Source organism: Zophobas morio, unplaced genomic scaffold (assembly GCF_036711695.1).
Source record: "Zophobas morio isolate AGI-343-1 ecotype UQ-CSIRO unplaced genomic scaffold, CSIRO_AGI_Zmor_V1 ptg000011l, whole genome shotgun sequence".
Lineage (NCBI taxonomy): Eukaryota > Metazoa > Arthropoda > Insecta > Coleoptera > Tenebrionidae > Zophobas > Zophobas morio.
In genome coordinates this window covers 16,842,870-16,855,236 of record NW_026972116.1, presented here as the reverse complement: position 1 = coordinate 16,855,236, position 12,367 = coordinate 16,842,870, and the positions used below count along the sequence as shown (strand labels likewise).

At 36.5% G+C, this 12,367-nt stretch overlaps 2 protein-coding genes across 2 annotated transcripts; one reads left to right on the top strand and one right to left on the bottom strand.

The window, feature by feature from the left end:
* Positions 1-249: 249 nt before the first annotated feature.
* LOC135126536 (galactoside 2-alpha-L-fucosyltransferase SEC1-like) lies at positions 250-1,859 on the bottom strand. Its single transcript, XM_064052561.1, has 2 exons — positions 1,268-1,859; positions 250-1,173 (listed from the first exon to the last, which is right to left on the bottom strand). The coding sequence occupies exons 1-2, from the start codon at positions 1,629-1,631 to the stop codon at positions 542-544; spliced, it is 996 nt and encodes a 331-aa protein (XP_063908631.1). The 5' UTR covers positions 1,632-1,859; the 3' UTR covers positions 250-541.
* A 459-nt stretch (positions 1,860-2,318) lies between these two features.
* LOC135127074 (modular serine protease-like) lies at positions 2,319-10,428 on the top strand. Its single transcript, XM_064053389.1, has 12 exons — positions 2,319-2,524; positions 2,634-2,721; positions 7,302-7,412; positions 7,463-7,606; positions 7,657-7,941; positions 7,988-8,190; positions 8,241-8,450; positions 8,539-8,694; positions 8,747-8,871; positions 8,923-9,090; positions 9,148-9,310; positions 9,365-10,428. Exons 1-12 carry the CDS (start codon positions 2,476-2,478, stop codon positions 9,568-9,570), a joined length of 1,908 nt encoding a protein of 635 aa, XP_063909459.1. The 5' UTR covers positions 2,319-2,475; the 3' UTR covers positions 9,571-10,428.
* The last annotated feature ends 1,939 nt before the right edge of the window (positions 10,429-12,367 follow it).

The following is a 12,367-nucleotide window of genomic DNA, read 5'->3' as shown; positions in this document are numbered from 1 at the left end:
TACACTTTACAGATAAATATATACTGTCAGGTCACAATACAGTTTTACAATTTTGGCACATAGATCATCATAAACAATAGAAAAAAGATCACAGTTGCAAAAAGTGTATCGTATAATATAAATTATATTTTATATACTTATGTATAATACCCTAGCGTCATAGAAGAACATTCCAATATTGGCACAAGTACAACAACAGCCATGAATAGAACGTTACACAACTAAAAGTAGCAGCTTTTGCAGTCGTCGATAACTGGCCCAAAACGCGTTAGCTTGTTCATGCCATTATTCGAATGATCAGTCGTTTGTGTTATCTAACTCTAAGTCACACTGCTACGTCATTACCTATGGCCTATTGAACATGACGTGTAGATATAAAGAGATGGCTCTCTCCTTTGTACTGTACAAAAACGAAGACTAGAAAAATAAATGTGTCACATTTGATTTAGTCAGTCGAAATGAATTGTCCTCGTTCGAACGAAAGCAAAATCGAAGCAGTTAGGCAAAAATTAGGCCAAGTGAACATCGTCAGAAGGGACTCTCATATTGTATGCCAGTTGTGCAGAAGGTGGCCTAATCGTTCCGAGGAATGGTGCGTGAGGTTGTAGTAAATGGTCTCTCCCCCGGACAGGATGGCGCCCCATTCGCCGAAAGTGCCGTAGTCGAAGATCGAGTGGTTGCAGGAGGCCAGTATTGCTAGGTCTAAGGCAGGGGAGTTCCGATGGTTCTTGCTGGTGATGAAGACGTTCTTCTTCCGCGCGAACTTCCGCTTGCACCACAAAGGATCATCGCTGACCACCACGAAGACGACGTCCGCGTGCTTCGCCTCGAAGTGCCGCATCGCCATCCTGAAGAAGGTCGCGTTCGCCGGACTCACGGCGTGCTTCCGCATTAGGTAGCCGATGTAGTCGGTGCGTCGAACGTGGACGCCGACGAACACGCAGTTGGTCCTGTTTTTCGAGGCTAAGTGTAGGATTTGTTGGCTCTTATCTAATAGCTTTTTTTTGATAGAAAATTCTTGAACGATATCTTGGACCCATGTGATTACAAGTTCGGTTTGAATAGAGTAACGAGGCAAAATTATATTTTGGTTTGTATAGTTCCAAGCGTCTAAGGATTTGACGAAGCGGCTGATCTCGACGGGACAGTGCGAAATCTCTTCGAAAGTTGGTACTGCCAAAAAAAAAAACGTGTCAACTCTTCCACATAAAAAACCTGGCAGAAATAAAACGTGTTGCTGGAAGCAACTTTCACACAAATAAATTACCCGTTAAAGACTCGAAAACTTGGTCCAGCTTGAGACGAATACATCTTGGCACGTATGGTTCCAACCCCGTCCTTCTAGCGAGAGCCCACACAGAAGCGTACTCCCACATTTGGTTGCCCAGCCGGCCGCCCTGCATGATGGTCACGATGCCGTATTGGGGGCAATTGGCCCGTTTCGTGGACTTCTTGTGCTTGATGTTGGTGGTGCAAAGAGACTGCTCGAAGTCCATGAAGGTCTTCGACGGATTCCGACCGGCGTCCATGTCGTACAACGGAAACAAAAATATGTGCACGAAGGATATTACGCATAATGCAAGAATTGTCGCTTTAAATAATATATTGTGATTTGTACTTAACATATTCATTTGATGCAATTACCTAAAGCACTTTCACTACTTCTAATTTTAAGCATTTTACTAAAATCGCACACAACTGCTCATCTGTTCAAGCTACAACCTACATCTTCGCGTATTGATTTTTCATCCCATCTCGCAACACGTTCTTTCCATGACGGGGATGCTAAGCAAACATGCCAAATGCGCACGAACAGTCATTCAAATTTTTGATTATCGTGTCTGTTGCTCACGGGGAAAAGCAAACGCTCTGGAAAATCTAGCCGTAATATCTTTTAGTTGGTTACAAATGTTGAAATAATTGAAATCAGAAGATGCCATTTGAAGTAACACCAAACAAAAGCAAAGCTATTTTTCGGTGTAAATACCTGTGGAATATTTATGAAAAGACAAAAGTTTTAGCCAGAAATCGCTTTCTGTGAAACTTATGACATTTGGGTTAGTCTGAAGTTTGTTCCGAGGTGCCAGTTTACAATACTTCCTTAGTTTACGTTCGAGAAGTAAAACCAAAAAATTCTTGGCGGACTAGTTACTTAACAACATAAAATTAATATTGGCCTCATTACCGCTTAATATAATAACTGATGCTAAAAAAAATAGTTCAAATATTCTCTAAACTTCCAAAACCACGAAAGATTCCGAGCAGTCCACCCAAGTAATGGGAATTCCAGTTATTTGTAACATGTCACAAAGAGCAGAAAACACTATCAAGAGTTGTGTTTACAACGATAAACTCATGCGACCTCTTTCCTCTGTCAATTTTAGAGTCAAAATTAATAAAAAATAGTGATGGGTTAATGAAATCGATCAAAAAGATATAAGTTACTACGCAGCAAATAGATACTTTAATTAAAAAATGTGCAATGCAAGAACGTTATTACAGGTGATTTGTTTGGGTTTTGTTGGTAAGTAGAAATAAATAACAATGTTTCGAGGTCACTATCCCCTTATTAACCTTTACATGAATTTTCGAGGATTAAAAATAATCTTCATCAGGAAATTAACGTTTTGCAGTCATCCAAGTAGTTGATGGTCGCGATTTTTCTCCTAACAGGAACAATACAAGGGTACGTCGGCAAGCCAGTCGGGGAAATTGTACAGAGTAAGTACATTTTTCACTTAAGCTGACTCACTAACTTGTTTTATTTCAATGCCGTTAGAGGTCTCTGACCGCACTGCTCCCAACGTTCATACTTGTTCCTGACTGTGACATTCAAATTTTTTTTAATGATACCCTATTTTTTTTTTATTTTTTGATGTGTTATACTTAAATATTTTAAAGCACCAATGTTTCTTAAAATTTAAGCAGCTCTTATAAAAAATGTATACCTAGAGTCTAGCGTGTCATTAAAAAAAGTTGAATGTGGTTGACAAAAACAAATGGACGTTAAATATTAAGTAATTAATTAATCAAATCGAAACATATTTAAAACGATTTACAGCATTGTGTGTGACGTCAAACACACAGTGCCGTTTCTAAAAAAATAACACAGCTAGACCTGTTTTTTTCGAACGCTAAAACAAATTAAATTTAAAAAATACAAAAATTTAAATGAAACCTAAAAATAATTGAGATAATTTATTACAAAGTTTTTTTTTCATACGTACTATCTAACGCACGCAAAAGTATTGACAGTACCCATCAGCGATGAGTATGAGATGATATATACAGCGTGTTGCCGAAGCTACTGCGAAATATTATCAGATATTTGGAAAAGAACTAATGTGCTACAAAGCATTAATATGAAGTTGATGATGAAGAAAATAAACGTTAAAAAAATTGGTTATTTCGATAGAACTGCCTTTTCTTAAAATACAGTTGGACAAATAAAGCTTCCAAAAATTATAAAACTTAACTTTGAGAAGTTTTTTTTATGATGATCCCTATGAGCTAAAATTAATGTATGTATGGATTGTTAAAGTACCGGGAAGGAAGTATCACAATGTGTATATATTTCTAGTGAGTTTTTCCATATTAATTTTTTTATGACGTCATCTACATTTTAGCAAAGACACGTATATCAATTTGAATAGGTGCAGTGTAATACCATCAACTATCAAATTTTCGAGAAAATAGGATAGGCAAATAAAAACATATCGCCTCATTCATTAATTTTTTTGAATCACCGTGTATAAGCAAGTCTACAATTTTAAAAAAATTGTGGGAGCAGGTTTAGTTAAATTTTGGTTGGAGTTTTACCATCTGCACCATATTTCGAACACACATAAAATTTGACAACAAAGGGTTTGGTACAGTGTTGAATTGCCAAATTCAGTACGAAACAATCGATCTCCCGCTTCCGTCTGTCTGTATGCCGTCTGTCCGGATTTTTATTAAACAGATAATTTTCGAAACTACTGAACCAGTTGTCAAATTTTATGTGGGGATTACAAATAGCCTGTAGATGGTAAAACGCTAATCAAAATTTGGCTCATCATCCCGACTAAAAATTTGTTGACGTTATCTCCAAAATTTACACTAGTAAATATTATTTAAATTTTATAAAATAAGATACTCTTGTATATGTGGTTTATGAACTCCTGTTAAGTTTTTATCCTAGACATACATATTTTTGGAGAAAAAATCAAGGTCGCAACATTTTGCAATTTAACTTTGAAACTGCAAAACCGAATGCTCTGAAATTTTACAAACGATTTAAGGTTATCGTAAATGAGGTAAATCGCTAACCAATTTTTTTTGTTCATCACTTTAGAATTCAAATCCAATTCTCGTCTGAATTACTCGGGTTTAAACACTAGATTATCAGACGTTTTAGATGAAATTTCTAAATTGAAATCAGTAGAAAGTAAAATGGCACATTTTATCCCACTTTTTTTTTCATCTATTTAAGCAATTTGTTTACCGGTTTTTTCACCTATTTTTAAGGAACTATTGATTTCTTTTTTTAAGCAAGCAGGGCAATTTTCCCTTGGCGTTTTTTATTGCTTTTTTATAAATCAAAAAGAGTATATCTTTGTCGTCAAATTTTTTTAAAGCATTTTTTAACATTTCACCCCATTTTTAAGGTTATTTTAAAAAAGTTGTGGATTTCTAAAGATTTTGATCATGATTCCAACGGATTTTTATAGAAACCGCTGGCTTTGAAATTTTTACAAAAAAATAAGAAAAACCACCAACGTCAAAATTGGCCTGTTTTCTTAAAAAAGAAAAAAGATAAAGCATCCTATAATAAATTAAAAAACAAAATGTGGGGTGAAACGTAAGTATATCAAAAGTCTACCGATGAATCTTACACATTAATTATCATACAGTTTTTGTCACTCCGCTTCTATTCGTGTTCAAATTTGATTTTTATATATTAAAATTTCATATTGTTTTTAACTTTTTTTTTTCTTAAGACATAATTTTCTTTCAACAACATGATTTTTAAAAACATGTTTCACATTTCTTGTAGAGAAATAATAATATTTGGCAATTGGCTCACGACGAATAAAAAAGTCATCACAATTGAGATGAGGGCGGGTGGGCGGGTTTTGTATTTTGCCTTTTTTTCTTAATATATAAGTAGTTTTCTATTCACGACGAGAAACTGAAAACATGTTTAATATGGTAAATTTGTAGAGTAGTGTGAGGTATAAAATTTACCATTTTAAACATGCTTTCAGTCTCATGTTGTGAAGAGGATCTTAGACATTAAGAAAAAAAAGACAAATGATAAGCCCCACACACCCGCCCTGCCTCAGTTGTGACGATTTTTCTTTGTTCGTCGTGAGCAAGGGGGGCGGAGCTTAATAGCAAAATCCTTATTTTTCTACGAGAAATTACTATGTGAAACATGTTCTTAAGTAATCGTGTTGTTCACAGAAAGCTAAAAGAAGGCCAAAAGATAAGCCCCACCCACCCGCCCTATGTCAATTGTGATGAATTTTTCATTCGTTGTCGGTCCGAAAGGCAAAATTCATATTTCCCTACAAAATATAATGTCATTTTAAACATGTTTTACGTTTCTCGTTGTGATAAAAAGACTGCGCATATTAAGAAAAAAAAGGCAAAATCTAAGCCCCGCCCACCCACCCTATCTCAATTGTGACGATTTTTTTATTAGTCGTGAATCAAGGGGGCGGGGCCTAATTGCAAAATCCGTATTTCTATACCAGAAATTACCATGTATTTTTTTTATAAAAGATGTTTTGTTCTTGTTGACATAGTAGGGGAGTCTCCTTTTTCCCAAAATGGTCTATTTTCAACAATATGATAATACTTGAAACATGTTTTAGTGAAAAATTCGTCACAACTGAGATCAGGGCGGGTGGGCGGGATTTTATTTTTAAAAAGGCATATCAATTTAACTTTGAAATTGTAAAACCGAATGCTTTGAAAACTTATAAGCTTTTTAAGATTATCGTAAGCAAGGTAAATCGTTATTCAAAATTTTTTCGTTTATGGCCTCTAAAAAATGATGACGTCATTTTATAATTGTGCAGAACAAATGTTCCTTAAATTTTATAGAAATACGTACTCCAAGTATGTTTAATGTAGAATTCGTGTTGAATTTTTCCCCTATCCATCGAGATTTTTGTGAAAAAAATCAAAATTGTATCTTACAATTTAACTTTAAAATAGCCAAAGCGAATGCACTGAAATATTCCAAATGTTTTAACGTTATAACGATGATAAATCGTTAATCAAAATTTGTTCATTTAAGGCCAAATGTTCTTTAAATTTTATAAAATAACATAATCCTGCATGTGTGATTTATGAATCCGTGTTGACTTTTTACCCTTAGTATCCAGATTTTTGGAAAAATAATAATCAACACTGGATAACAATATTTTATAATTTAAATTTGACATTGCAAAAACCGAATGCTGTGAAATCATGAACATACGTATTTTAAGATTGTTTTGTGTCCTTTCCTCTGCGTTGAGGACACAAAATGAACCAAATTTCATTTTCTTTCAACCGCTGATGCTTGTAATCTGAACGTGTTAAAAGTCTAATTCGGTCGAAGTATAAACATAAACAGTCGAAGTTAAGCATATACTGGAATGTGTATATTTTTCCCGGTAGATATCTGCTTTAAATATATTTCATATTTAAAGACGCAGGAGGCGCGTGGATGTTAGTAGCACCACTTTATAGAGTTTAACAATTATCATAAAACGAAAATAACGGGGAAGATATTTCGTCATTGTGCCATTTTTAAATAGTCAATATATTCGTGAGTTTATTCGAGTGCCTACACACAAAAATATTACTTCTCATTTAAAATCCACCGTAATAAATTTGTTAAATACAAACTCATTTGTGTCGAAAAAATCAATCTAGTATATGGTTTAAAATATCCCTCGTTTCGAATTCAAAATTTTCTGCAATCATGCCAGAAAAGTTTGGTCCTTATCTACTTTAATCTAGTTAAATGGCTATGAGATTATAAAAACCCGCACAGAGGAGGCCGAAAAGTCTAACACTCATCGCTCCTGGATACTGACAATAGGTACTTTCGCGTGTGATAGAACTTATAAATGTGTAGTTCATTGAACTGTTTTCAAAATACAAATAAAGTCGGAACTGCCTTAAGACAAAATTATGTAACACCAAACGATTACACAGAATGATACATTAAAATAATAGGCACTTTCCTGTATCCGGCAGCCGTCGCAAAACACACTTAAATCGTAACTATATTACATCCACTCTAATACGTTTAAATGACTTAGATCAAATTTCGCCTGTAAATCTGGTGAATGCATCGACGAAGACAAAGAGTGCGATGGTACCGTCGACTGCAATGACGCTAGCGACGAAAGCAATGCTTGTCGCAGAATAGTGTAAGTTCGTACTACCAGTACTTCATACCATTCTCACCAAACCAATACAGGTGTCCTGACTTCCTGTTCACTTGTAAATACGGCGCCTGCATCGACAAAAACTTAGAATGTGACGGTAAATCAGACTGCCGGGATGGTTCCGATGAAAATACACCTAATTGCACAAAAACCGATGAAAACACTCCAGGCTGCAAGTAAGTATGATCAATACCTAAAAATATCTTCAGCTAAAACAACCTCTCAGAAAGGGCGAGTTTAAATGTGACTCAGGTCAGTGCATCAATCAAGACAATACATGCGACGGTAGAGCGGAATGTGATGACCAGTCGGACGAAACAGAAGCTGCCTGTGTGGACATAAAGTGTCCGGGATTCGCTTACAAGTGCAAGTATGGAGCTTGTGCTAAGACCAATGCTGAGTGTAATGGAGTTGTTGACTGTTTCGACGGTTCGGATGAAGATCCCCATATTTGTGACACACCTCCAGCGACACCAGCCCCAGTTACTCCGGTACCATCCTCAGAAGTCAAGTACGAGGGCCACTTCTTAAAACATGTATAAATGGCTTCGTTTTAGGGGTAGTTGCGTTTTACCACAGTATCCAGAGTTTGGCAAATGGACGATTGTATCAGCAAACTCTGCTAGATATTCACCAGGAATGTCAGTAGATCCAGGTACGACGTTAAGTGTGGAATGTCAAAACAGATACAAGTTAGATGGTCAAAAGGCTGTGTTTTGTGACAATGGTAAATGGTCTTCGGATATCAGGCGTTGTTTGAGTAATTATAACAACTCAAAATTTATTTTAATATATATGATATCTTTGCAGAAGTGTGTAAACCTAGAGTAAGCTCCTCAACTATACATGTAACATGCATGTACAAACAAAAAGAAACGGAGAATTGCACGGATGCTATTGAAGGTACTCTTGCGAAGTTTAAGTGTGCTCCATTTTACGAAGATCTTGGACTGAGAACAAAACCTGTACACATTTGCCAAGGTGGAGAGTGGGATCAACCCGAACCTCACTGTGTACCAGGTCAGGTTCCAATCTTAATTAATTTATACATAAAATTTGAAAATCGTACCCAATAGTAGAGTTTAAATGTGATTTATTGTATTACCAGTGTGTGGTCAAAAAACCGTTGAACCAACTACGCTCATTCTTAACGGAACGAATGTAACTAAAGGGGATTACCCATGGCAAGTGGCCCTGTATAACAAAGGGGACAGAAATCTTATATGCGGAGGGTCTCTCTTAAGCCAAAAAGTTGTTCTTACTGGTAAGCAGAGTTGAAAGTACTTCTTCCTTCTATCGGTTTTCCAAAATTTCAGCGGCGCATTGTATAGCGGATGTAAAAGGACGTCTACTTTCCAAAGAAAATTATATCATAGCGGTTGGAAAGTATTACAGACGCTTTGACGACAGTCGGGATTCCAACGAAGCACAATTCTCAGATGTATGTCTCTATTTATTAACTTTAATTGTTTCTTAAGCGATTTTTTTTTAGTTGCATGCCATGTTTACCGTCAATGAATACAAGGGTGCTACTCAAAATTTTCTAGGAGATATCGGTATATTAGTGTCCAAAAAAACATTTACTCTTTCACGAAGAATCCAACCTGTGTGTTTAGACAGCGGTCATATGTACGATGTGAAACACAGCACCTACGGTTACGTAAGCGTGAAAATTTTATATTAAAATTAATTAATATTATTGGTATCTATTACCTAGGTGACTGGATGGGGTTTCACTGCAGAAAACACAGCACCTTCGGAAGTTTTAAAAGAACTAAAAGTTCCTTCAGTTTCTATATCGGATTGTGGATCCAACTTGCCTGAAGACTACGAAATATTTCTCACGTCGGACAAAATTTGTGCGGGATACATAGACAAAGGTACTTTCTTGACTATTTGCTGAAGCTGTTGATATATTTTTATTATTATTTCAGGAACGTCAGCGTGCAAAGGCGATAGTGGGGGAGGGTTGGTATTTAAACATGATGGTAGATATTATGTTACTGGAATCGTTAGTATTTCTCCCACGTCACCTACTTCTGTAGAGGGTTGTGATAGTCAACAATACACACTCTACACCCAGGTTTCAAAATACATCGACAACTTCATTTTGGCAAAACTGGCTCAGTATAAGAGTTAAGTTCCGAAGATCGTTTTAATAAAGACTGAAAACTCAACACGATTACATATCCTTATTATATTATAATTTTACACTGAGTTGTGAGCTTATATGACATCTTCCAAACAGTTTCAGTTCGGAAACCTCCCAAACCCCACCTAAAATACTTTTCATAAAAATGTTAGGTAATTTTCGGAAAAGCTCTCCCGGCAACCTAAAAGCGACACAAGGCAGAGAGGTAACGCTACAAATTCTTTAAACCCCGGCGATATCTGGTCACACCAAATACACCGGAGACTACCGACAAAAATGCATAAATTACCTACTTAATATAGTCGAAATCACAAGTAGGCACATTAAGGTTATCACCACCTGAGATCCGGTGTCTCCGGCTTGAGAGCAACCCCGGCGCTCCCTCCCCTGGAGAGAAGAAGAGAAGGCGCCACCCTCGGCGGCGTGAAGGTCGCCGCATAAGCTTAGGTCGGCCAGACGTGTTTTTATATCACCGACACTAGTCGGACCAAGGCTTGGCACCCAGGTACGCCGCCACCACACGTTATCGGATTGGCACACCGGAATTTCGTCGCATTATATATAAATGTGATAGTGTTGGCTGTGGATAATGTTTTTACTCGATGGATTTTGGGAGACCGCTGTTCAACGTCAATCGATTAAGCAGTTCCTTGTTCTTAGGAGGGCATTGAAACTTAAAGATAGCTAGAGCCAAGGGAATTGTTACCTAGTTACCATATGTTGGATGTGTGAAAAATAGTATCGTTAACGATAAACTTATAGAAATTCATACCCACATGGCAGAACTGGAAGTTATTGTTAGTACTTGTCCAACTGATTAATTGGAATAAACTCACATTAATGAAACGTTTTAATGTTTTTATCTAACCTTTGTTTTTATCTTTAGCTTCTATCAGTTCACAAAATACACAAGAAAATGTGATAACCCAAACATCCCGCCTTAAATTGATATGTCAACGAAATTTTAAAAGCCCGCGAAAAAATCGAAAAAATTGGAATTGGTGGACCCCACGGTTGGAAAAGTACCGCTAAATAAAACACAAAATATATAGAGAACACAAAACGTTTATTCCTCCACTTACAAAAAAAAAAAGCTGCGATTAAATTGTGCCGGTTGAAGACCTCTCAGTGCTCAGCTATAAAAAAAACTTGCCTAACTTTGAATGAAATCAAATCAAACGTTCTACATCAATGCAAATATTTGAATATCACAAATTTAATAAAAACAAAGAAAAAAATCTGAAGCAAAGTAACTGGATGCAAATACACAAGTTATTACGGACGTGTGGCTACAAATTTATATTATGGCAGTCAACAAGAAAACAAAATTTTAATAAAAACTGTATGCAGGGGGGCACCAGAGGGCCTCCTCGTAAATACTTATGACTCCAAAAGTTGAGGGGACACCCGGGTCGCTATAAGAGTGTGGCGATCGAACTATTTCAATTTCATTCTAGAGCACAGCAAAATTACCTATAGAGGGCGTTGTAGCACGAGCGGAATTTGGGGCTCCTGGTTGTGACTGTTCTCCCACCACGATGGTGATTCTACTCTATTGGCAAGCACATGCCGCTCAGCACCCCTCTATCACAAAGAAATGTGCCGCGTTAACAAGCCGTTACGGTGGCATAAACTCGTGGTTGGAAATCCTGGCTATTGGAACAAGCCGCGAGCGTCAGGCCATCCCAACCGCTCCCCTGACTTCTATTCAAGATCTTTTGTGCAGATGGCACGACCGCCAGCTCGACAAGGAACCGCGCACTCCGCTTCCGCCACGTGTTTATGCGTTATTTACCTCAGTTCCATCTAAATGTTCACTTTCTGTATCTCTGATATTAAACGACAACTGAACAAGTGTTAAAGTTTCAAAAACACAATTTATATGATGGAAACATTAATCAACAAAATATTTACATGGAAAAAACTAACAAAGATTTATAAAAACAAAAAAGATCTGGTGTGAAGTAAAACTTGTGCAGATAAAAAAATTACATGAGGTTAGGAACTGCAGAGCATAAAACTTTACGTTCAAGCAGTGAGTATAGATGTTAAATACATAGTCACTGGTTCAAGTTAAATTATACAACAAAGAAAGTTGCTGAAGATAAAATTGTGACATAGAGAAAAATTGCATGAGGTGAAAAATTGCAAAGCTAACAAAATTACATGGGTTTAAGATTTGCCACACTTTATCATCAATTCAAACAATGAATTTACATTATGTTAAATTATACCACACTTTATCAAGGATTCAAACTAACAATTTACATGATGTTAAATTATACCTTGATCCAAGTGACTGGTTACTTAGAACAATTAGCTTTGACAGTTTATATCGTGAACTGTCCGCAGCTTATCCCAAACAAACACATGGTAAATAAACACAAAATGCATCCCTCGTCGCGATAATTACGTCTCGGTGGTGTAATTTCCCACATCGCAAGAAATACGTCTCGATGATGTCCAAATGATAACTGCCTAAGGGGAAAAAATTAATTAATGCCACCGTCCCTCAGTGCACGATGTTATGAATTCTATCGCACTTTCCACGGTCATTTTTCCTAGAGTGGGACGTTACGTTCATTTAACTGCCATAAATGAACTATTAGCAATCGTGTATGAGGAATTAAGAAGTGTTATAATGTGACACTTAAGTATAAGCATCTAGAAACCTTATTTATAACTTGATAAACAAAGAATGAGTCCTGACTAAGTGAATCTTATAAAATATTTTCGCACGTGTTTTATATGACTGTTAAGTTCTGTTAGAACCAGTAACGATTAA

Coding starts and splice junctions, on each gene's coding strand:
- LOC135126536 (XM_064052561.1), bottom strand. CDS start 1,631: ATGAATATGTTAAGTACAAATCACAATATATTATTTAAAGCGACAATT. Junction 1,174..1,267: donor AGTTTTCGAGTCTTTAACGG/GTAATTTATTTG, acceptor TTTTTTTGGCAG/TACCAACTTTCGAAGAGATT.
- LOC135127074 (XM_064053389.1), top strand. CDS start 2,476: ATGTGCAATGCAAGAACGTTATTACAGGTGATTTGTTTGGGTTTTGTT. Junction 2,722..7,301: donor AGTCGGGGAAATTGTACAGA/GTAAGTACATTT, acceptor TAAATGACTTAG/ATCAAATTTCGCCTGTAAAT. Junction 8,191..8,240: donor GGATATCAGGCGTTGTTTGA/GTAATTATAACA, acceptor ATATCTTTGCAG/AAGTGTGTAAACCTAGAGTA.